The sequence below is a fragment of the Puntigrus tetrazona genome, chromosome 18 (assembly GCF_018831695.1).
Source record: "Puntigrus tetrazona isolate hp1 chromosome 18, ASM1883169v1, whole genome shotgun sequence".
NCBI lineage: Eukaryota > Metazoa > Chordata > Actinopteri > Cypriniformes > Cyprinidae > Puntigrus > Puntigrus tetrazona.
Window position 1 is genome coordinate 4,374,765 of NC_056716.1, and position 26,103 is coordinate 4,400,867.

General features: G+C 42.8%; 1 protein-coding gene across 6 annotated transcripts; it reads right to left on the reverse strand.

Moving 5' to 3' along the window:
• Positions 1-698: 698 nt before the first annotated feature.
• On the reverse strand, positions 699-25,080 carry tle3a (TLE family member 3, transcriptional corepressor a). 6 transcript variants are annotated; one of them, XM_043264884.1, is made up of 22 exons: positions 24,705-25,079; positions 24,382-24,467; positions 24,095-24,260; positions 23,324-23,424; positions 22,528-22,591; positions 21,159-21,203; positions 15,418-15,480; positions 15,163-15,267; positions 10,693-10,894; positions 9,790-9,797; positions 7,425-7,547; positions 7,282-7,332; positions 7,005-7,157; positions 6,235-6,364; positions 5,755-5,918; positions 4,560-4,633; positions 4,069-4,318; positions 3,661-3,908; positions 3,409-3,556; positions 2,891-3,041; positions 2,588-2,664; positions 699-2,172 (listed from the first exon to the last, which is right to left on the reverse strand). In XM_043264884.1, the coding sequence occupies exons 3-22, from the start codon at positions 24,116-24,118 to the stop codon at positions 2,065-2,067; spliced, it is 2,289 nt and encodes a 762-aa protein (XP_043120819.1). In that variant the 5' UTR covers positions 24,119-24,260; positions 24,382-24,467; positions 24,705-25,079; the 3' UTR covers positions 699-2,064. The 6 variants fall into 6 exon arrangements, with proteins under 6 accessions (XP_043120819.1, XP_043120822.1, XP_043120821.1 ...); XM_043264887.1 differs by lacking the exon at positions 24,382-24,467 and having other exon boundaries at positions 10,693-10,891; positions 15,193-15,267; positions 24,705-25,080; XM_043264886.1 differs by lacking the exon at positions 24,382-24,467 and having other exon boundaries at positions 15,193-15,267; positions 24,705-25,080.
• Positions 25,081-26,103: the final 1,023 nt, after the last annotated feature.

Below are 26,103 nucleotides of genomic sequence, written 5' to 3' on the forward strand. Positions count from 1 at the left end.
TGAAAGCCGCTGCTACAAAGATCAAGCCTCTCTTGAAACTAAGATCACAGCTCTCTGAAGCCTTACCTGATTTCATTGTCAATAAGAAATAGAAGATGTAAATGAAAAGCCGTCTCCATCTCCAGCAGATCTGTTGAAAACATGAAAAGGGACAGAAACGACTGACAGCCCATCCACTCGTCCAGTGTCAGGCACTCAGAGGGAGCAAAAGCTTTCATCCCTGTACGGCCCCTCAACCTCTTGATTGAGAGGAAGAAAGTTTCAGAAGAGCACAGGGGTTGCTATATAGATGCACTCAGGAAATGCACACTTGTGCCTATGTGGGGGGCATTACAGAGAGGGAACAGAACAGAGGAAAGCAGAGAGAGAGCGTTTCAGAGCCAAAACCATCCGTCTCTGCTTTTATAGTCTTACAAAAACATCACTAAAGAGGCGAGGGGATGGAGTTCTCAAAGAGAGCCCCTTGCTAATACAGAGAAACAGACAGAAAATAAGGGCTGGAGAGGGCATTCATCTCAGCTGACCGCCTAATAAGAGCGCTCCACTACCAACAGAACATTCACAGAGAGGCCGAAGAGCAGGGTTTGCGTCATGCTTCCCTTCAAGAGCCTTGAAGTTTAGTTCTCTATTGATGCACCTTTACAATACCCACTTAGCAGGGCAATGTCACAAGACTAGTATACAACACCGAGACATTCTTAAATATTCAATTTTTTACAAAAAAAAAAAAAACAGTTTATTGAATTATCAACAACTGTACATATCTTCAGTGACAACACAGTTTGCTACATACTTTGGTGTGTGTTTTGAGACGTGTCCATTTCTTGCAGCTCTTTTCTCGTTAATTTTGGGAAGGGAAATACTAACAGTGTGATGTTATAAACAAGCTGGACAATAAGTAAATGCCTGTGCATTAGGCTAGAGTGTTACAGTCCGGCAGACATTTTACTCTGTGCTTCCTGTATATGGAACACTATGCACACAAAACACAGTGTATGTCACTTGGGACGGTAGGGGGGGTGTTGCTAACCAATTGATCCAAATTCCAATTCTTCTGCTACAAGACAAGATGTCATGTCCTGGTCATACAACAGCACAATGAAGTCACAGGTTCGAGAGTAGTCCTCTACTAATCGGTAAATATTAAAATCCAGGTCCGTGCGCCCCAATGAGGTCTCTGTTCTCACAGGAGAGCGGAGCGGCCAGTCAGCGAGTTTGTTTGGGAACTGATCCGCCCCTCCCCGCGGAGCTTCGACTGCAGTCTCAGGTGCCTTGCATGGGGTTTAAGCCACTCAAAAAAAAATCCACAGGACATTTTACAAAAACGCCTCTGTAATGCGATTTAGCTCAAAATTGTTTTTCAGGAGGGAGGGAAAAAAAGTAAATTAGATTTCCATAAAAGGTCAGCTTGGAAAATGAACTTCTCAAAGGGGGGGAAAAAACGGAATAGAATATCCTCATAGAAAAAAACGTCTTAATCTAATTTCCAAACCACGAAGGGGAAACGAAGCATCAAGGAGAGAATGAGAGCAAAAGAGAGAGAGAAAGAGAGAGAGAGAGAGAGAGAACCATCACAAGTGTAACAGGACACCAAAATATAAATCTATAAAAGGCATTTTAATACTCCATTATGTACACTTTTCACATACCCTCCACACAGATGAAGTTTCAGAACGAAGCGCTGCTTCACGATGCATTATGGAACGTTCTCACTGCATAGTGAGGAAAAAATAGAGCCAAAATCCAACAAAGATTTGAAGAAACAAACAAAAAAAAAACAGCAAGGAAGGAAACATCGAGTGTTCTCTAGTGCCATATGAATTGGGCCGAGTGTGTGGGGTTTGTGGGGCTGCACATTTGAGTCCTAGTCCAGGTCACCCCAGCATCCACTTTTCCAAGTCTGTGGTCAGTCAGTTAAAAGTCAGTGAGTGTGAGACAGACAGTCAGACAGACAGACAAGGGCTGTTCCTGTCTGTTTGACTAGGAGAGTCACTGGAGTGAGAAGTTGTGTGTCCCCCTTCTTCCTCCAGAGGCCTGAGCTGCTCCAGTCTGTTACCTCTCAGTCTAGTAGATCACTTCATACACCGTGGCCTTCTTGTCTCCAGAGCCTGTAACAATGTACTTGTCATCGGCTGATATGTCACAGCTCAGGACTGAGGATGATTCCTTTGACTGCAAAGAGAAAAAAAAGCCACAATAAATCTGGCGAAATAAAAAGATTTGAATTTTAACTTCAAAGGGGCTTGCATAAAACTCTTCCGACATTGTCTATTACTCAAAAGAAATGCTGACAGCTGTATACATAAGCACTTATACCCCCCACCAAACGATGCATTAGTGTCTATGCAGAGCCCCTTCAGTCATAAACACTTGAAGGGTTATCATTATTTACTCTTAAGCTGGTAGATGCGAGCTACACACACGGACCCACATCCGCACTAAGTGGTCAGGACCCAGCGTTAATGACATACTCCAGCCCATTTCCGCTGATCGAGGCCCGGCCTGTCAGCCAGCGGTCACTGTGCCCTTTCTACTGACTCAGGCAGCCCACACATTTCCTGCAGACAGTCTGTATTGATCTCTGTACCTGGAATATGCTGGCGCCGTAGGGAGTCCTCCATGCATTCAACAGATTGTCCTTCCCAGTGCTCACGAACCATTTACCTTGTCAAGGGAAATCAAACGTAATTAGAGCTCCGTTCAGAGTACAGGAGATATGCACAGAAAGCCAAATAAAAGACAGCTTAGCAGAAAAGGACAGTCAAGGTTCTGTCGGATGTTGTGCTATACAGAAGCGTCGATGTATAACTTCAAGTTAGTGTGAAAGCTTTAGTGAAGATATGTAAAGAGTACCCACATTCAATGTGTGAAGTTTGAATCAGTCACTTACCACAGTAGGCAAACTTGAGAGAGAGAACGCAGCTCTCGTGAAGGTGCAGCTGGTACTTGTCAGGTTTGGTGTGGTGAAGCACCTCCACATTGCTGCTTTCCATGCCGACAGCCAGCCACTCACCCGTAGGACAGTAGCCCAGAGAGAAGATCTGCATTTGGGGGAAAAGACGACAAGTTCAGCACCGCTGCTTTGCACTCATAAAATGAAAGTATATGTATAAATGTATACACACACACACACACACACACACACACACACACACACACACACACACACACACACACACACACACACACACACACCTTATCATTGAATGTTCATTCATTTATATATGTTGTGAAACTGACAGACTGATCTATGGGCAAATTCTAAACTCCAGTCAGCAACTGATACATCTAACCATTTGTTTTCAATAATCTGATAACTGAGATGTACGCAATACAAGAAGACAATATTTGTTGCTAGTTTCATTTCCTAAAGGTACATGATGGAAAGGCATTGTGCTGTGGCCTAACCTGTGATGTGAAGTCATGCTGTTGGAGTTGTCTCCCCTCTCTCAGGTCCCAGGAGCGGACTGTGTTGTCAAGGCCACCCGTCCAGAGCTTGGTGCCATCATGAGAGATGTCAATGCAGCTGGCACCGTCTGTGTGGCCTTGGAATTGCCTGCAAATCGCAAAAAACAAAGGGTTCAGACAATGGACACATTTTAAATTAAAGGTATACAAAAAAAATGTAGTTAATAAAAGAAAATCTTGAAAAAAGCCCACCTGACGAGGGTCTGGTTGTGGAGGTCCCAAACAGCGATGTTTCCATCGCTGCAGCAGGAGAAGCACACCTTGGCGTCAGGGCTGATGGCTAACGCATAGCAGGCTGGTGCAGATGAGGTCAGCTCGGCTTTGATGCGGGGTGTCTGGGAGGCAAGATCCCAAATGGTCAGAGTGCTGGCCTCCCCTCCGACAATAAGAGTGCGACCATCAGGCAACAGCTTACAGGACCGAATATAGTTGTCCCTGTTCTGTACATGGAGACAAACAAACAAAGTGAGAAGATGTTCCAAACATTATACTTACAAATTGTTACTTATTTAGAAGCAACTAAAAAGGGGCTAGTAGCATGTGGAGTATTATTACTATAATAAAAACAGTAGTTTGAGTAAATGTGTCTTTGGCCCTTACCAGGCAGTCTAGTTGAGACACAGGACTCTTGCTTCCAGGCTGACTGATGTCCCAGATCTTAACACAGCCCTTGCCACCAGTGTATACATGGCGTGTGGGATTGCTTATAGTCACAGCACACACCACCTCTCCATGACTGAGTGTGTTAATTTGACGGGCGTGGCGTGGGATCCCCGGACCAATAAGAGCGTCTGGAGGGAAGGGCACAGGCTGCATCTGTCCGTCAGCGCTGACGTGAAAAGAGTAGGCTCTGAGAGAGAGAGAGAGACCTCTTTAGTAATCTAGTAGTCAACAGCGCACTGATTGAAGTGGGTTAATTAAATCAATTACAGCAATATCAGTAAGTAGTCTGAAATGAGGTATTAAGAGGTGGAAAAGGTTGTGCTCTTAAGCACTCTTGCGGAACTGTTACATAAATAGTGTAGGGAAAGAGACCAGTCTAGCGCGGCTACACGTTAGTCACGAACATTTAATCTTTGTTGGACACTTACGGTTTTCCTCCAGAGATTGAGGTGAGGCTGGCAGGGAGGCCGGGAGCTCTCATATGAGGATGCTCGAAACCCGCCTACAGAAACAAAACAAACCATGCAGCATTAGAGCAGTGATTTGTATTAAAACACATTTCAAACACCACAAGCATAAATTATATATTATAACTTGTACATAGATTACCCTGCGTGCCCTATGTAAACTATTCAATAGCTGAGTGTGGAAAAATGTATCAGTGTTTTTCATTTAATTATGTTAGTGATACACTTTTAAATCTAATTCAAAGTGCTACTTCCAGCTTCAGAAGCCATTTTAAGAATTTTTATTAACTGTTGCATTTTTTTTAAGCTTCAGACCCCACTCATTGTTTACGCACAGAAAAAAAAACATCCAGTACAATTGTCACCATGGCCTTTCACAGGATTGGAACAACATAAGGGTAAATAAATTATGGCTGTTTAGATTTTTGCAGGGTGATCTATTCCTTTAACCTGACTAGATCGATGTAGGCTATTCTGCAAAACCGAACATGCAACCACAGAGGAATGATTCGTGCCCTGCTCCTTCACTTAACCGAAAGGATGAAGCAATCAGACGGCAGCCAGTCAGGTAGCCTGAGAGCCCAGTCAATGTAACGCTCATTTCACACCCAGTCACACACACTACATCACTCCACGCTCTCCATCCACTCTCAGGTTGGGGGCTTTGGGTGAAAGAGAAAGATTGAAATCAAGCACAAAAATAAAAAGAAATGAGAGGAAGAAATTGGGAGAGAAAGGTAAGGTGGAGCCTACTTGGGAGTAGAGGTTACGAATATTTAGGCACCCGAGTATTTAATTCAATTTTGTTTTCAACTGAGTTACAATCTGATTCCAAAAAGTTCTCAATACATCTCAGTTTTTCAGCTGCAGCACAAATCTTTGGGGAGTTAAGGTGGCCAGTTGCCAAATATCATGTATAAAAAATATGCTTGCTCTGACATGCCAATCAAGCAGAATAAGCAGATTCAATATCTAGTTCAGCTTTTGTTTTGTGAAGTAATTCCATATTAAACTAGTCAGAAATCTTTTTAAAGACCATATCAATTTGGGAATGCTTCCAGAAAGATCCAGGATCACAATGTATCTATAAATGTTTTTTTTTCTGTACCCCTACTTTAAAAGGTGCTTTTTTACATATATAAACACAAATACCCACCATGGGCGAGCGTCCGTAGGCAGCAGCAGCGGCCGCACTCATCTGAGGAGAGATGTGAAGGCCGGCATAGACTCCAGGGCTGGTCAGAGAACCATTCATCTCATGGTGGCTCATCATGGCAAAGGGAGTTGGGTAAGAGAGGGGGGTGCGTAGAGCAGGGGCGGCTGCAGACACATAGACACAGCCAATCATAAATCAGCATCAGTCAACCGCAGGGAAAGGAGCTGAACTCGGGAGCAGGGAGATAAATCTCAATCAAAGACCTGCCTACACTGAGCTGCTTCAAAGATGAATTTTATGAAAGCTGCTTTAAGCTGTGTTAAAAAGGCAAGCCTAAAAATTTGCTGAAGCTTTGGATTATTTCCATATGCAAAGAGCTCTCTTTTGCTTACAACATTGGCTGTACTTGCGCTTTGTGCTAGCAGGAGGTGATGGTATAGAGTGAAACAACATCTCTGTGGACGCTGATTATAAACTCACCAAGAGCTTCCATTGGAGGCTTGCCTAGGATGGGCCGCAGCCCAGGGGTGGTGCTTGTACCAGGGGTGGGGGCATCGTTACGAGGCGTGGGGGTGTTGGACTTGAGACCAGGCGTGGAGGATTTGTCATTCTGCAGATGGGAGAGAAGAGAGAAAGAGAGATAGAGAAAACAGAGTTAAAATCCCCCCAAACGAGGCAGCATCCAGGCAGAAGATTTAAGTGCCGGCAGAACCTAATCCAATCCAATTCTGACAAACTCACTACTCCTACGAAACTATAAACCCTGCTATTTATCCCCAAACCCATTACTGCTACAATGGAGATGAGGCTCGTTTTATCCTTCCCTCGCTTCTCCCTCTAATCTTTTTTTTTGATGCAGAGGCCCAGAATGGTTAAACGCATTGAGTTATTAGCAGGGAAGACACGACTGATCCAGCTATGGGAATGCATTATCCCTGACATTTACAGATGTATTTAAAGCCGAGACTGGGAAACAGACATTCACTCCTGAGCCATTAGAGAGAGTGGAAGATCACAGGGCGTTCAAGCTTCCCTTAGCTGCCCCCTCCCATCAAAACCTTTTTCTCAAACATATCCTATAATTCTGCTTCAATGGCACAGACCCAGATTCTATCAAATCTTATATGCAGCGCCGCCGATTATTACAGTAGCAAAATCCGGATAAATAGAGCTGATACACGTAAATGCAGCATTCAGTATTAAATGTAGCTTGTGTGTGTGTGAGCGAGAGTGAGAGAATAGATTCGTACATGGCTGTGCTCCTTGTTTTTAGAGGAGGGGGTGCTGCCGGAGGAGGCCACAGAGGCAGGGCTGTTGGGTGTGTCCTTCTTTGCTGGGCGGGGCTTATCTATACCATTCTCAGGAGGGGAGTGGGCCGGGCTGCCTCTAGGTGTGGCAGGGTCCTAGAGCACAAAAATATAAAACAAATCAGTTACATATAGAAAATTTAAATATGCAAGCTATGACTGATAACATTTCAGTTTTCAGAAATAATAATAATAAAAAAAAAAAAAAAGTGTCTCCCACCTCGTTGGAAACATCAACCACCAGATCGTCACTTTTGTCTCCATCACTGTCCTGAAAACACAATGTGCCCACTAGTTAACATCCCATTTTTGAATTTCGCAACAAAAGAATCTTCCATCACATATTCATGTCACATTACTCACATATCGGCTCATGCTGTCCTTGTCTTCCACTTTGCGTTTTTTGGAGTCCAAGCTATAATCAGAGGAGCCACGGTGCTTCTCGCTGGTTGTGCGCAGGCTGTCTGATGGAGAAATCGAGTTGTTCTGAGGAGGAGGAGGAGGAGGAGGAAGGGAAATATTAAAGTGTGCCAACAGACTGCAGACTTTAAACCAACTCAATCATCAATACATTCATATCTATGGGTGGTTTTAACGATGTTTTGTTCCATAAGACCTACAAATTGCTTTGAAAATATCCTGTAGGCCCCATCAAATCCTTTCAGCACAAGATATTTATATCCAAAACCTGATTACAGTTTATTTCTGGTGACAAATGAATTATTTGAGTTCAGAGTCAAAAATAATTACTATTACAATGACAGGTACTTCGCAGCTGTCAGATCTGAAGGAGATCCAAGCTGAGAAGTCAACAGAAAGAAAAAAAAAATAAAAGGACAGAGTAGCTCTTATCACTCCAAAACCACACACTTAAAAAGCCAAAAGCGATTTATCCATTCCAGCTATCCGGCTTGAAAACCCAAAACAGGCCTAACATAATACAGTAAGACTAGCCAAGCGGTATCTAACAACCCACAGTAGACTAAACACAGAAAAATGCGCTGGCTGCACTACAGAGTAGACACAGTTAACCAGACCAAAGAGGGGCTTGTTTTCACTGCCCCACCACTCTCCCTTCCTTCCCCCACCTCACTCCCTCCATCTTCTAAAAGAGACAACAAACTGCTTCAGGAAGACATGAGCAGCACGTTAGTGTCAAACAACAGCCCATTATCTGCGAGAAGTCCGACATGGACTGTGTGTGTGGGAGCATGTAATAGTCATTGATTCCTGTAGCATGTTTGGACATCACCCAGTCCCCTTCCCTCAGTCCTTTGCAGGTCTGCGGCCCCGATAGATGACGACTACAGGGCGGACGAATGGAAAAAGGGACTTGTATCCGCAGGAAATGGTGGGCGACTCTGTCTGTGGCCAATGACCATACTCACAATAACGCGTTGTAAGAATATTTCATGAATTCATAGTATTTAGCAAGCATGCTCCATATGCAACAGGACTTTGAGTGCTCTCTGGGCACTTTCTCAAAACAGTCCCGCTCCTAGAGCTTTACTCATCGCGTCCCAAGAGCCTTCACTCAGTGTGAGGCAACAAGATTCACAGAGGGAAAATGCAGCCAGATCACTGGAAGCGTAAAAGGAAACTAAGCTGAGAAGATGAAGTAGCAGACTGGGCCGAACGCCCAATAGTCTCTGTCTCTCTCGCTCTCGTTGCATGATGTCTGACCTTCTAAAGAGATGCTTAGCGTGACTCATTAAGGAGAGTCACCAGCGTGCTATCAGATGACCTTAGACAACGGCAGTAGCGAATACACAACAGCGCCTGGACTGCTAACCGCCAGAGGAGCTCCCCTTCCTTCAGACATGACTGCACCCATTCAGGCCTCGCCGGGCCAGCAGAAACCCAATCTCACGGCCACAATCAGCCATCAGAGAGATTTAAGCCCCGTCGAATAAATGCCTTTTACAAGGGCACGGAGATGAGAGGGAGGAAAACAATTCCTGCGCCTGTGCTCATACATATTTATCGCGCTAGCAAAAGAGAGCGGAGAGGGGCGGTAAACAAGTGGAGATAGCGGAGGGGTGGGTAGGACGGGAGAGGGATAAAATAAATCCCACAAAGGAGGGAGGGAGTCGACGTCGTCTTTAATTGTGATGAAATTATAGAGCCGCGCTAATCTGTGCGCTGTAATACGAGTCATTTCCCATCTGCGGAGAGATGTGAGTGCTTATTTCATAAAAAGCTTGTTTCTCTATTAGTCATTTTAATGAACGCAGATTACCATTTCGTGCACGAGTTGCGTGTGCTTCAGGATGAAGGATCTTACTTGACATTTACATTAATGGAAATTTTCTTAGGCATGAAATGGGCCAAGAGGTGCTTTTCACCCAGTAAAACTAAGACATATCTGCTCCGTTTCAAAACCTAGTGAGCCGCCTACGGAGGCAACATTAAGGCATCATTTAAGGTGCACTCCTGACATGAAGGCTGTTCAAAATACTATGCAACTTCATTACGTTGCTTCCTAAGACTCATTATTTTTAGCCAAATACTAAATAAAACCAAACGGTGGACAAACTGAGAAAAACGTGTATTAAAATGTACAGAAAAGTATTTTCATTGTCCAATGTTTAGCAACAAGCTTACCCCAAACAACTGAATCAAATCTCCCATGCAGAGTTACTGTCTATGTAGTCAGCTAACTAGGTATTACAAACAAAACTATTAAGAGGAAGAGGACAACTGAGACAACAGGAAACCTGATACTCACCGTGCTCTCTGTAGTCAGCAGACCCCGGTGTTGAAAGACAGGCAGAACGGCAAGACAAAACAGAGATAAACAAAAGTCAGTTACCCTGACCGACTGACAATCAGAGTTAAGAGCAGATTTCATCAGCAGGTAGAATATGTCTGTTATGTACACAATACAGCTAGCAAACCATTAGCATGCGTCCTTTATTAACCTTGCCAATTCATTCAAGCCACAGAGAGCGTTGTGTCTATGTTCAATCACTTTACACACTTTCAGTTCTTTTCTGAAAATAGGCTACATCCTTAAAAGGCAAGCCATAGCCGCTTTACCACTATCGGGACGAACAGTTTCCACATGAGTCTGGAACGGTGCGGCACGAGTACAAACCGTTCTCGGACCAGAATTCTCAGCACGGTTAGACAACTGTGCTGAACCATGCTGGTAGAGTGCGTGTGTGTGACGTCGTCACTCAGGATCTCTCACTTGTCTGTTGCCTGGCTGCTAGTTTCTCCGTAGCTTGCTAAGCGCATTGTTTTAAAGCAGTGTAAATACAACTTAGCGCGGCTTTATTTACACCTCATATCATATGTAAACATTTGTGTTACCATGGCAACAGCTGACACATTTAAATCGAATCCGTTATCAGCCCCGCAGTGAAAAACAAAACTCTAACTGTACTGGCCAGCTCGGACGATAGAAAAGCAGCTCATGAGAGTCAAATACTCTTATAAAGCAAACTTAAGAAACCATAATGACAGTAGACTATAAGAGCTGTAAAAATAATGAACAGGGTGGTAGGGGGTTTGGCTGTTATGAAACAAGCGTTTGATTCACACAAGACGTCTATATGGCTGAGCGACTAATGTTTCACTCTCTTGGTTTTAAATGAGAGCAGTGTGTGTGTGTGTGTCTGCTCCTTACCTCGGTGCTCTAGGTCATGGTGGTTTTTTTCATCCTTCACTGGCAAGTGTGGCTGACTTCCCAGAGCTCCCAGAGCCAGCAGGCCCGAACCAGAGCTGGTGACCGGTGGGATTCCTGGTGGCTGAAGGGCAGAAGGGTGGGGAGGTAAAGCCACGGGGCCGTGGGCAGCGTGAGAGAGGTGCTGGGCCTGGAGCTGCTGCTGCTGTGGAGAGACATACAACAAGTGGGCCAGAGGGAAAAAAGTACAGAAATCCATGCCACAATCTGAACACAAAGCTTCTGGGCAGCCAATTTAGCAGCACAGGTGGTGGTATAGGTATATTTATATCCTCATGTACATGCAAGTCATATTTAAGTACCCTGCAAACAAAACAGTCTTTATGTTGCTTGGATCTTAACCTGAAAATATAAAACCTTGAGAGTGTTGTGGATCTAGTCAGTTTACATTACAGTACAGCAGGAAATCTGAAATATAAACTCTGTGGAACATCATACAAAAAGCATGCAAATTCACTCATTAAGTAATAAAACTCTCACACTTACACACTCTGCAAAAGAGAGTCGTCAAGGCCTATTTAAGATACAGTTAAAAGACAGCAGGCGTTGGAATGCTGTCAGCTCATTGGCTTAACACCACCTGCTCCTTAGCCCCATCAAAACGCTGGACAGCTATATTTACTCCCCTCACATTTGGGTCTGGTTATTACACAAAGTATGAGTCACTCGAGAAAACCAAACTTTAAACACCACTCCAACAGCAGCTGGGCTCAGCTTTTGTGTGTGCGTGAGCGTGTTGAGCGGTGACGGCGGCCAAAAGCAAGGGGTCCTGTTTTGGCTTGCGTTCAAGCCTCCAATACCTCCATCAATATTTGAAAAGCTTGGAGGAAACTGATGAGAGTTAAAAACCACTCAGCATGGGAAGCGAGCAGCTTAAAGCAAGGTTAAATAATATTTAGCAGAGCCACCAGTAAAGAGAAGGAAAAAAAAAACAACAACAAAAAAACCCCAGCTTCCACAATTTATTAGCATCCACAGGAAGAATGAATAATTCAAATGACTGTTAGAGCGCACACCGCCCAATATTTCACAAACCTCACCAGTCAATCAATGACCCTTTACGATCATTCTTCCAGAATCCTGACATGTTTTCTTCCCGTTTGACGTGGAAAGGGTAGGTGTTATTGGCTATGTACGGCGATCACGGTGGTACAACCTTTCAGAATTATCAGCAGGTCATTAATGCCATGCCATAAGTAAATATCAATACTAAAGGCTTATTTATAAGTCTGGAATGCTCCAAAAGCTTGCCCTTTCCAGTGGGTAAATCATTATTAAGATGTCCATCACAGGCCCTTATTCGGGGTGAGTATAATTGCTAACAGCTTTGCAGATTATTTGCACAGCTGGCTGTATATTGAGACTCGGGGCCTTTGAGATTGGCAGGAGAGCGAATGGTATATAGAAGAGCTCCGCTAGGGATTTGAACCTGCAACCTTACCCTCCCCAACACAACAGAGCTGCCAAGCCAATTATGAGCTGTGCCTCAGAGTGTGGATCTGTGAGGAGATGTGATAAGGGAGTGTGTGAGTGAGGTGTGTGTGTGTGTGTGTATATGTGTACTGAGGCACTGAGCGTGGGTGGTGGGCGCATGTTCTTGAAGAGAGAGTGAAAGGGCAAGAGAAAAGGAGAGAGATAGTGAGACAAGAGTGGAAGTGAGTGATTGTAAGGCAGAAACGGTGTTGGTGCTAGGGTGTTCATGTGGATGTGTCAGGAAGTGAAATGAACCGCTAGTAAAAAAAAAAAAAAAAAAAAAAAAAAGGAAAGGGGAGGGGAAGGGGTTAGTGTGTGTGGCTTCAGAGATGACGACTGACCACATGGGAAATTAAAGAAACCGTTGATTCATGGGGGAGAACCCTCCCTGCTCATTCCAGCTAATGAGCCACTGATGTGTAATATGCATGGACAATAAGAGAACCCTCATTAGAGACCTGGACATGAAGACAAGAAAATAAAGAAATAAAATGTCTCCAGTAATTTAATATTCCTGCATAAAGACCGTCTCAAATGGTGCTAATCTCTCCCTCTTAAAGCAAAACAATGAACGCAGGCCTTGTGTGAACAATTAACAATAGACATATATATATATATATATATATATATATATATAAAAAAAAAGATAAGTGGCTAAATCAGACAAGCGCCTGCTTCTAGTCTCAGGTGTGTATGTTAAGCAACCCCATCCTGAGTTTAGTGCTGTAACCACGCAACATGCAGGCCTGAGGGAATTCAAAAACATAAAGCCCCATGATTCGCCCTCTTGGCCACAAACACACTTAATTGGGCCCACAGCACATGCAGGGGCAGTCTTAGAGATCTATCAATACACTGAAAAAGGCTGGGCAATCAAAAAAAAAACATAATAAACATAATAATAAATATATATATAACTCGCTTAAAACGTAAATCTATAAATATCTACTAAAAATGTTTTCCACTGCTTTTTTACTAAATGAACAAAAGGAAGTTGTGTGCTTTTTATTTAACAATATTATTAACAATACAACAATATATTGTAGGAAAAATAGCTTTTTCTACTAAAACAATTTATAGTTTTAGAAATTAGTCAAATTTACCACCAACGATAATGTAATGTATATTAAAGAGTCAATCAAAGACACTATTAAAAGTCACAAGACAAAGAGGGATTGCAAATTAGTCTAATGACACGCTCTATAGAAAACTTAATGAAGAAATAAAACACACATTAAAATATTCACTGAGGCTTAGTTTTATACAGCCAACAAATAAACATTCAACACCACTAAAAGCTCCAAACCGAACCAGAGCATATAAACTTGTGATAACCAGAACAGTCCAAACAGAACTGGGAATTAAGTATGTGGAGAAAGAACTAAAAACAGTATAAAACGTGGAAAAGAAATGCTTATGCTTTTCTAAAATAAATAGGGTTCAGGTTGATAAACACACAAACTGTTGTTGAGGGCAGAAATGCTGAGCTGCCGGAGGAGGCCATCTTAAGACCTCTGATCAAAGTCATAGCACAGCAGAAAAAAAAGCCGCTGCCCTAGATGCATCCTATTACCGGCCCTGAGGTTCATCAATAAGAGATGCTGGTGGTTTTTGCTGTGAGAGAGTGTGTGTGTGTGTGTGTGTGTGTGTGTGTGTATGTAGCTCACATCTCACCTATGCCTATACTATTTATGAGGATTCTGGCACCTGCGTGAGTGCACACACGGCGTACTGTGTGAATTACAAATGTCCAAAGCTAAAAAAATAAAAATAAAAATCTCATACAAGCAAGTATCTTTTCTGCTTTTCAACTTCTAAACGGCTTCTAAAAGAATAAGTCATTAAAGTTGGTCTGCTGTAACATAACATCAAACCTTTCCGACGGTTATCTTTCCTGAAGATAACGTGGCATTTAAGAGCGACCGCATGACTGCTGTATTCAGACCTGATTTCAGGAATTATCTCTAAGTGAGTGTCAATGCTCAGGATCTAATTGAATTCCGATATCAGACACAAACACAAACCCACCCTGAAACCTTCACCTCACCATTATCAGATTCTTCAGCTATGAAGCAATTCTTAAGATGAATCAAAGCAGGCTCAATGTCTATAATCAGATCAGCTAACCTTACAAGTGGATGCACACAGGTCAGATTTGTTTTTCCCTACTTATTGATAGGGATCCAGGTCACTTGCCCCTGATCAATAAGTGACTGTTAGAAGGCAGATGTGGGTGTTTTTAGGAAAGGAATAGCAGTAGTAGCTCAGGGATGTGTGTGTAAGATCCTATTTGTCTTTAATTCCCAGCGCAATCCAGGTCAGCAAAGAGGAATGAGCCTCTCCTGTAAAACCTGATCTAATTAAAGGTATCCAGGCTCTAAAGAGAGCACTGAACAGCTTCTAGATGCAGACTCAGGGGACTGAGGATGCTAAGCACACTCATGCCACATATAGAGGAGACTAAATAAAGCTTGGTCAACAGCGTCCGGCTGCACATTAAACAAACAATAATGTGGCTATGGGCCAAGAGGTAAACGAAAGCAATGAAATACTAATCAGAGACTTTCACAAATAATCGCTATCCTTCACTTAAATGGATTCGTTTGTTACCAATTCTTTATTAGAATTGACTTGTGAAATATTGCAAATTTGATAAATGACAAAGTTTATGGTTAATGCTATCTCTGACCTTAAAACACCTATAAACACATTCACTTCACACACACACACACACATTTAGTAAGCACACCATACATGCACATAGCTTTAAAACATTTAAAAAGGCATTCACTGTAGGGACAAACCGGCACATGATTGAAATAAGCTACTAATTTTAATAAATTAGCGTTAAGTAAGTTAATATGATTATTTCACATATACAACAATGCCGGTTTGCCCCGTTATTAGGGTCAAATAAAGTAATTAAAGGGGTATACACACGGTGAGAGGCAGATTGGGAAGTCCACGTACCCCGATGATAGCATTCAGTTCTGTCATTGTCACTTGTTTTGCACGTTCAACAGCTTGTGCTACTTGCTGTTGGTGCTGGAACAGGGAGAGAAAATGTGGTTAGATTTTAAAGTCAATTCAAAGTTTAAAACTACTCTTTAATGGTAATAATAAATAGTACAATTTAGGACAATAATACTGCATCTACAGCTAAAATTAAGCTTTGAAAATTCACATAAAGCTCACCTCTTGTGACAGAAAAGGCATAATCTGGGCTAGAATCGCATTGAGCCTTTTGGCAATCTCGGTCTAGAAGAGAAAAAGAAAGAGGGAAAAGTTAAAAAAGGGTTAATTTACTTCTGTTAAAGTGCACCACTAAGCCTTTTTTAGCGTTTCCCAACGATTAAGCCAATTACCACGGCAATCAGAACCGCTTGACTCGGCACACTCCAAACTGCGTGATATTGACATGTGAAATATTTAAAACATTATGAGAGCCCAGGGGAGAGAGAGAGAGCACAGCTGCGATGAGTGTATACTCCAAACCACACGAAGAACGAGCCAGATACACTGGAGCTGTGTTAAGAGCAGCGCTGCACTTCAGCTGCCATCAGCCCGCAGGTACAGTCTACTAGCACACAAGACTTTCTTTTGCACTCTCAGCTTCACATTCACACCTCAACCATTATCGCCACTGATATGTAATTGCAGTAAAAAGAAAAAGCTGCAGAAGTTGATGTCTTCACAACAAAATGACTGCCAACTCCTGTTGTTTAGCAGATGTTAAATAATGCAGACAGTCCCGGAGGACATGTTGGAAGCAGACGAATGTGATAAAAGACTTTAGGGCTGACCACAAAAAAGCTGTTTAATAAATCCCAAATTTATGAATTTCCACCATCCAAAAATTGTACACACATGGTCTAAACAGCAGTCAGTGCCAAAGGATTTTCAGCATCTTTGAGCTTCAGTGCTTTTATAATAATTAAAAACAAGGGTAGGGGGAAAAAACCACATTTAATCACATGAAATTCAATTAAAGTTAAACAATGCACAAATGATTTAAAAATTGGGCCCAAATGTTGGTAGGAATAATGACACCTTAACATTTGCTTTCCGATGAGCCTTTACAACGGAACAGAAAATGTCCACATCACAATAACGTGTCACTTCTGACTAATGAACAAAGGTGGATTACGTCCAGACTTGTCAGGAGCCGAGGCCTATTTTGCCTTCTCCAGACCCCACCTTTTTCATTTTCTCAGCAACCCACCCCCAAGTCCCCCCTTCATCTAGCCCACCGCAGGGACCCGGCCTTCATTCTCTCTCCACCCGCCTGACCGTTGCCATGGCAACTGTAGCCGAGCAGGCCCCATCTCCTATCGCGCGCCGATCATTATGCAAATGGTACCTCAGCTTGACCGTAACAGCCTGTAAAATCATATTACGTGCACACAGGCAGGTCATTAAATTGAATTTTCAGCCTGTCGATCGGATGAGTACCGCACACGAATGGTGGATAAAAAGGCGAGCAATAGCAGAGGATGATGTGGGGTCCTTGTGAGAACACATGACAGTAAAAGGAGGGGTGGGGGCAAAGCCAGGGCTGTCCACCCAAAGGCTACACGCAGCTACAGTAGGATGTACTCCATCCCTCTTCCTTTCCATCATCAGACGCCAGCAGGAACACAGCACGGCCGACATCACAGCCTCTTCCAGTGATGAAAGGAGCTCACATCACAGGTCTGGCACTGGCTTTGACTGAGACCAAAGGAGAGGGGGGAGGAAAGCCTCTGAAAAATAACTCGGCTACAGATACATCATCTATAGAATTTATGAGGCTCAGTTCAACCCAGGGCCAGAACGGAGCACAAACACATCACAGGGATTTCGGCTCTATTTTTCATTTCAATGGCAAACACGCAGCGCTGCACCGACCAGGAAATTATTTATAACATATTGCCGAAAATGCCAAGCGGTTGCAGAAGCCAGACACAATATTTTTTTACAAGATACTCCATAACACCCGAGAAAGTTTCGCTCCTTCTCATCAAAGGAATACAGACGCGTGTCGGGTCAAGCTATAGTTGAGTAATGCCTGGTAGACCAGAAAATACTATAGCAAACAGTATAACGATAGCAACAAATAAAACTAAAATATGAGTTTGTGATTTATTTTAACGTCCGATTCTTGCTTTTACCTCAAACTCCTAAGTTGCTGCTTAATCGTTAGTAAGGAAGTTGTTAAGTTTAGGTATTGGGTAGGATTAGGATGTAGAATATGGTAACGCAGAACATGTGCTTTACTAATAAACAACTAATTAGCGGTGATAATTGTTTCCTAAGTGATATTAAAGACGAATAAAATGTAAAAATATGAATACAGAAAAAAAAAAAGTCTATCTATACTGCTATATCCCCAATGAAAGCTATAGCAAAACTGACTGGGTGTTGCGTTTCACCAAAGCAACAGGATCAAAGCAGGGTACCAGTTTAGCTTTCAGACGACCAACTACACTCCAGAAAAAAACTACTAGAAGAATGCATCAACAAAAATGCTGGTTGAAAAGCCAGCTCAGTGTATAATCCTTATTTGCTGAGATAAACCGCGTCAATAGCAGCCTAACATTTGACAGGATTTGCTGAGAGGCCTGGAGAGCATCGAACACATTCCTTAAGGGCTTAACGCGACGTTGACAGCTGGCCGAGTGAGGTCAAGGGTTGCCTTATCTGACACTCACTCCAAAGCTTCATGCTTTATCTTGCAAAAACAATCCTGCTGTCGGGGGAAAACATGTCTGAGGGTGGTGACGTACACAAAACGCCAGGATACGCTGTACGTAATGTATGAATCTATGATGCTGTGCATTGAGCTGGACAAGCAGAGCTTTTAGCTACAACTGCGGATAAAAATAGGATGTCACTTTAAGCAGATGAAAGCCTGCCTCTTAAGTGGCGAGCTTCACGCTCTGGTACACAATTACAGGTACTCGGACCTGTCTAGCACCATTTCAAGAGCACTCCAGGGCCAGGCTGTCAATGGCATGCTGAAAGCTATTTGTCTGTTGCCATCAGCGCCAGTGGAATGGAGTGAGACGCTGATGAGCATTGAATATAGAGGAAAACAACTGGCCCTTCCAGGCATGTGTCTCTATCACAAACAATACTTGACCTAGCCGGGTTGATGGGCCCCTGTATTCTGCCGGGGTGAGAGGGTGGTAATGCTCTCTGACAGCCTTGCGCTTGGTAGTAAAGGTATAACAAGGTCTATATATATGTGCGTGCCGGAGGTGAACGCACAAGCTTAACAGGGTTGTTAACTTGCAGAGCTGTTGAGAACTGGCATTAAAATTTACCTGAATTGATCGGCGTTAGCAGAGCTGCACGGGTGGCTAGCCTGTGTTTTCTATTGTTTTGTTTTTGTTTTTTTTCATCTCTCAAATACTCTCAGCCTCTCCAAATAGCCCTGTTACAACAGCCCTGCTCTATTATGCATATGTTTGGAGTGTCATTGTACAGGTTCACCTGGTTTCATGACCTAACCACCATAAACAGCGTGACGGAGCGGGGCTGTGTTTCCCAATCCTCCCTCCTCTTTAACAGAGGCTTTGTGTACTCACCTCACTGAGCCAGTCAGTTTGCTTTGGCTCACATAGAGAAGGACAATCCAGCAGTTAGCAAACACTTCCTAGGGCACCCCTTATAAATCATTTATCAGCGTCCCCGTGTCAAGCCGGGCCTGACTGGCTCAATCTGGGTCTGACAGCGTGGAGAGGGGAGGAGATTCCCTCTGAGTCTCACAACAGGTGAGAAAAACTCACAAAATAAGCCACGCTGTGAGTGCGCCTTAGTCATCACAGCGGCTCATTGACGTGGAGCAGCTGCCGTTACAGCTGCATTTCCTCCCTCGCTATGGCTGTCTGCAGGTATCAGACGCAAGCGTGCATCCCGAAATCCGCATTACGCTGCGACTGTTTAAAATACAAAAGCGCCTAGAGACGACCGAATGGAAGACGAAACGGATTGCCTGACGGTCGGAATTAAACTCTCAGCCCTGAGAATAATGGGGTGCGGATCCAGCAATCTTCGCTAACTCGGTTGGTTAACCACTCCCCGTCTGGCATCAGCTACTGGGTTCAGTTTATCCCGGATCAACAGGCCTGGATAAAAGGGTGGGATATGCGTGTTTGCTTACGAACACTATTACCTCCCTCCTCTTTAGCAGGTTAGAGGCTACGTCGGATGAATTATTCAACAGTGCATCCATGGGCTCTGTGGCGGTTCCTGATAAAAGTCAAGGCGCTAAAATGGATCAGTCGATTAACCTGTTTACACAAGGCCAGCCCTCCCACCCTCTACCCTTTTACTCCTTTTCCCTCACTCCTACGTCCCTCAGCTGCCAGTTGGGAGATAAGTGGTTAACAGGAGGCATCGCAGGGGCAAGGGGCCTGACAGACAGGGGAGTGCAAAGAACTCAAACTGTGGACACTGATGGATCGCCATCCACCAGCTCCTCCCTGATGCCATTAACCTTCATAAGGTGGAGAAGGGGAGCGGGCTGACGGAGCTGGGCTGTGTCTGAGGTGGCCTAACTACATCTGGTGCACAGCGCAATCTCATTATTATCTGGGGGACAGGAATTGTGTGATGTGTCACAATATTGTCAGAATATATCAGATTAGTCTTTGTAAATACGGTGGAAGAGAACCCTAAATTTTAAGGACAATTTCAAAAATGTAAGGTAGACTAAAAAATGTTATGGTGAAGAAAAAAAATAAAATAAAAAAATCAATAACGCAGACTTTTGTCTTTAAAAAAAAATGACAATATATTATTTGACTAATATTATCTAAAGCTTTACATGTGTAATACATTTATACATTTACATGCATAATTTAATCTGCACATATGTGGAACGATATGTTCAAATGATCTTTTAATTAAGTTTAATAAAAGTTAATAATCTGCAAATAATATGTAATCTTTAGATGTAGTAAAACACCCAGATGTAGAAAAAAACATTGTCATGTTGTGTTTGATAATACTTCTTCGTATTACAATGGTTGAAGTGCACATCATATTTTGTTAGAATGTGCTAAAGCGAAACAGCAGAACTATTTTTGTAAACAGCAAACCAGAATTAGTGAAAAAAAAAAAAAAAAGTACTAGATTTTACTCAGCAAATATGATGCGAAGTAGTATATTAGTTGACCGTAATATAAAAAATAATCAGTCAGTTCTTATGCTAAATGATATTAACAGTGATGTCATTTTGGAGTAGCATGAAAACAACAACAAAAACTTATTTCTAGGGGGAAAAACTGAAAAATGGCAGACGCAGAAAAAAGGTCACAACACAATTTGCCCAGCGCTTCTAAGAAGGTCGTAATAGGTCACAGTTTCATGTGGCAATGTTTCTGGCTTTAGGCACTTACTGGAAAAGACGTGGAATATCTGATTAAATCAAAGAGATAAACGACCAATTAATCGATTATCAAAAATGCATGTTAGTTGCAGCCCTAGAGAAAATGGAGGGTAAAAATTGATTGGAAGGGATGAATTTATACTGGTCTATTTTCCCCTTAGCGTTAATTTATAAAGGTTGTCTTAAATGTGCTGACATAATAGGGACTCCTTAGACTCTGCTCCCTTTAGTCATTAAATCACACAGCCCCTCCTGCCAAAGTCCTGACTTTAATCTTATCAAAGCTGTCTGACCACACTCTACTCAGCACAAGCACGAAAAGAGACTTGACTGTGTTTGTGTATGTGTGTGCGTGCGCACTTGTAATGTCCTGACTTCTAGGCTGATTCTAACTGCTGCTCAAAAGAACACAGTCCACAGCCTCTCTCATCATTTCTACAGAGTGCACTTCACTTGTCTCCTAACACACCAGTGCGACTGCATTGACTGACATCTACGCACACAGTGCAAGGATCCTCTGTGACTCAGAGATTGTGTGAACAGGGATCAAAGGGCTACATACCTGTTTGTGCATTTCAATGTTCAGCCCATAGGACATCTCATAGTACTGAAAGAAAAAGAAATGAAAAATACTCAGTTTTTTTATTCAATCTGAGCCACATCAAACATTTTCACCTCACATCACAGAGAAGGGAAAAGAAAGTCAGATTCTAGCGAAACATGAGGGGAAAAAGAGGAGAACAGGCTTTTGATGCGTACTTCAAAATCATGTCCCATAACAGTGTCTCATATCTGCACAGCTTCTCCTTTTTATGATACCGATGAAAGCACACAATAGAAATCCCAGTTGGATTTTAGGTTAGAGATCCCACACATTTTGACCAATAAAACTGTAGAAATCTTAGTCGTTTACAATAATAATTATGATTAAATTACAGAGCAATTACAGTTCATTTGATCAGATTCCGCGATTTTTTTTCTTTCTCCAGTACTAAAAGGCACCGTCTCAAACATTTTCATGCTCAAGACATTTTTTTCCCCTAAATAAACTAACACACTTTTTAACAATTGTAATAATCATAAATACAGAAAAACCCCCAGATCTCAGCGCAGTCCTGCAAGTCTAGAGCTTCTGACACTATCAACTCAAACAGTCAGCGTGGGGATTGTACACTGTGTTTACCTAACCTCTCCTCCTCCTCTCTGACTGACATGCTTTTTCCTGTGAATGGAATGTTTAACTAGCGTCCCTGGGTATTGGTTAAAGTCATTGCTAGCGTGTTTACACAAGATAAGAGAATACACTTCCACAGTTTAACCTTGTTTAGTTACACCGCGGAAAGCTTTGTTTTTCCTCTCCCTATCATAAATCCTAACATGAGGCTGTTTTGATCTCTTGAACGTCTACGATTGAATTTAGGGCTTTGGTGTTGTGTAAATGATTAAGCCCGCGATTAAGATTAACGCCGAATTTATGTAGCCGTTTGTTTGTGCGCAAAATCTGGTCATCAAAGACAGAACGCTGCAGAGACTTTGGATTTGCGCTGCGATCGAGTATTTTCCCACAGACGCCTCTGGCACTCCTCCATCACCCCTCACCCAATTTACGGCCATGCATTTGTCTGAGAGCAGCGTCTCCTTGGAGAATAATCAGATCCACACACAGAGGGAGGTAGAGAGAAGGGGGAGAGAGAAGAGGGGACAATGCTGTGGTCATTGACCCCTACGGCTTAGGGTTGGTGTATGAAAGGGCCCGAGGCTAAGAGCAGTCAGTCAGGGCCCTTTAATAAAGCAGGAGGCTGAACTAAAAGCACCAGAGGGGGTTTCACAAACACATTCTAAAACACACACATACAGAGAGACACGCAACAAGGCATCTACCTCCATCCCAGCTACTAGCTAATGGCAGCTTACATATTGGCTAATCTTACCATGACATAATGGCGCTGCATCTCTGTCTTCTCATTGGCCAGTTTGTCGTACTCCACTTTAAGACTGGGAGGAAAACAAAACCCATCAGTTACTGAACAGACATGTGTTTTCGCTGCTTACACACACACACACACAAAATAATAATCCACAAGGCAAACATGAAGCTAAACAAACAGTGTCACGTTTTACAGGGGGTTGTTATGAACAGTAAAATCTATTTTAACACCTTACATTAGAGGAGCACCAAAATTATTTTTATCATCCAGAATTTTCATTATTTCATATCATCAAATACAATCACCGTTTTCATACACGAGTCAATACAATAATTTACGGCAATTTTGTCAAATTATTAAACATTCAGATTTTGTAATGCAAAAGGAAATTCGGGCATTAAAAAAATTAAAAAAACTTTACAAAAGGAAAAACACCCGAATTGAATAAAAACTTAAATTTAAAGTCCTTGTTGTAACAGGAAAACAAAAACATTAGTTTTTGTTAAAATCCACTAATCGCGCACTATCAATTTAAAATTAACATTAGGTGGTTGTTAAAATGATACAAAAACAATCAGAAAAAACACCTACAATTAAATATCTATAACATCACCAATACGGTGCAGATACATCATGCATCTCTCTCTACCTCATGTGGCCAAACTATTTTTTTTTAACCACACACACATTTTTTAAACATGAATTAGATTTAGTTCTCCTCCCTTCGCCTGTGAAACACAATTAGGCGAAGCGGTAATTGTACAAGCTGCTTTACGGGCATATAACTCTAAATTATTACCTGTGATACTGGGCTTGCAGGAACTGAAATTCGTCTTTGATCCTGTCACAGGACTCCGCCACTGTGAATTTGAAGCCTGGCTGACCAGGCTGGTGGGGCGCCTGAAAGACAGCCATCACATCAATCAAACTCAATTACATCCTCAGAGAACCAAATTTGTTTTCCACCGACTGCGGAGCGAGGCTCTAATGCATTCTGGGCCCTGAGAGAGCAGCTCTAATATTTCAGCCTGAATGAGGGCTGGGGTGACATCCACGCTACAGTGACATCTGGGAGATAGCTGGAGCACCAGTAGCATTCTGACAAAAGAGGCGGAGGGAATCTTTACAGTTCTGGTCCGCCGTTTTAGTGCCTCACATAAACACCGGCGGGAGAAATGGGGTCGCCTCGCTTGGATGGGTCTGAGCGTGCCAAACTGTGCCTGTAAAAAATGCCGTTGTTTTCGGCCTCGCTTTCTCTAAAACCAGGTGCTCGTGAAAAACACAAAAACGTGCTACAGAACAAAGGCTGTTTCTTTACCATTCAATGTCAACTACTTCACTGACAAGAGGCGTTAGGGTTTTTTTACCCCACTTGATTGTGCTTCCAACCGCCCTGCTCTTTCACTTCAAAGCATTATCACAGGCACCAGGGCTTAGCAAATCAAATGAAGGTGCACATCATGCACATCAGGATGTCGTTCGTCATGGACGGGCGGCTCTGCCCTTGCTCTCTAGCTAAACTGATGCAGATGTAGCAATTATGTCTCATATCAGTTCAAGATGCACTTACCGGATGCCGGCCCTGTGGATACATCTTGAAATGTATCCTTTATTTATTGGAGGTCTATTTGGTGTGTATGGGGGGGGGTCCACTCGCAAGTCACAGTACTGTAAAAATCAGCCGGACACGAAGCCCACTGGACGCTGGGGGCAAAAATCCTCTCAGATCCCTGCCGCTGGAACCCAAACAATGAAAAATAAACAAACAGAGACGAGGAGAAGACCGTTACATTCAAACTGACGGTTAAACTCGCGCTTGAGATGAACTCTATAAAGGCTTTAATAACGCATTTTCACCTGCACTTTTAAAAACAACTCGGTTCATTGTGTCAGAGGGGAAAAAACTACACGCGGAGCGCTCAAGCGAAACGACAGCTTCTCTACTACAAAAGAAAAACATGAAAATTAGGAGGGAATTCGGCGTTTGACAAGTGATACTTTGACAGGAGCTCATCTAGCACTTCACGTTACTCGGAAGAAACCGAATAAGAAGACCGTAAAGGAGTCGACAAAGTGATAAGTGAGGAGCTCAGTCAGTGCGCGAGTGTGAGAAGCGTTTCAAGTCTTGCTTGGTTGGATAACAAGCTATTGTCGTTAGCTAACCTGCTAGCCCACTGTACCTGTCTTTGTGCGACCGAACCGCCGAATCCAGTAACTTCTGAAATGTTAATCACCGCTTCAGTATCTGAGGGAAAGATACGGTTCCTGGTTTGCGCGAACGGTGGCGAACATCTCTCGTGCGCTCGCTCGTTCGCTCTACCACAAGAAGCGACTCGGTGAGAATCGGCTTCTCCGATGCAAAGAAATTAAAAGACGCCAAACTCCACGGCGCGAAAAAATGTTCGTGTAATCCCCAGAAAACACTGGCAAAATGTACTTCCGATTTTGGAGAGGTTTGGAACGTTTAAAAGTGTAACGTTGTACTTCTTCGCCTCTCGAGCATTTCCCCTTCGTCCAGCAATGCAACCCTGTGCCACACACAGACAGTCTACTGACACGAGGGCTGAGCCACTGCGAGAGCACCTCCTGCTAGCCAATCAGATGTGAGAACGGACAGTTTTGGCCTCCCGGCCAATCGCAGGCCCGTGTCCCCACGTGGGGACAGCATCCTGGTGCATGACATCATACTCGCCATTTTAGATCAGAACAGGTAGCTCGTAATGCAGCCGTTGAACATTTCTAGGTATTTTTGAACAAAGTGGTCCGATGTCACAGTAAATGTCTTTGTTTGGAGATGTAATGCAATCATGGTATAGACACAGACGTCGCTCTGAGCAGGAAAACAACGACACATTGTATAAAAACGAAGATTATGTGTTACTTATGTCGGTTAAAACGCTAAATGCCCACATAAAAACTTTAAGGCAGCACGCTAACTTTAAGAAGACAACAATCTCTAAAATGATGACGATGCGAGTACACACATATTAAAGCTAAACCTTTTTTTTTGAATGTTGTTATTTTTGTATTGTATTTTAAATAACAATTTAAAGTTGATATATATTTATAATTTTCCTAGATTCATTTTGGAATGAATCTTTTATAATTTTATTTTGACCTATTTATATAATGCGTTTTAATCGTTTTATATATATGTATGTTATTTTCTATGTATTTTTTTCCTTTTTTTTAATTTAAGCTTATTGTCCCGTTTATAACATCATTTTTTCACCCCGTCGTGTACATCTATACGAATATGACCTATCATCAAGATGGACAGATAGCTAGCGTTGGGAATACGATGATTGTTCAGGTTTGATCTCAGTGAACAACGGCCATGTCTGAACTCAGAAGAAGCGCCCAATCCTGTGCAGTTTCTTCTGTTGCACCCACGTGGGATCCCTTTGCGGCTTTACAGCTTCTCAGCCAATCACCGAGCAGCATTCATATTCTCTCGACTGCAATTGGACAGGAAAGGTTAAGGCTGTCATTCAAGAAGGTTTGTTGTCAATCAATACCACGCGGGGTCAAGCGCTGACAAATGCCTGTGCTTCTCGCTCTTCTGCCCGTGAATAGTGC

Coding starts and splice junctions, on each gene's coding strand:
- tle3a (XM_043264882.1), bottom strand. CDS start 24,118: ATGTATCCACAGGGCCGGCATCCG. Junction 15,481..21,158: donor ACATTGAAATGCACAAACAG/GTATGTAGCCCT, acceptor TTTCTCTTCTAG/ACCGAGATTGCCAAAAGGCT. Junction 3,042..3,408: donor AGCATGACTTCACATCACAG/GTTAGGCCACAG, acceptor CCCCAAATGCAG/ATCTTCTCTCTGGGCTACTG.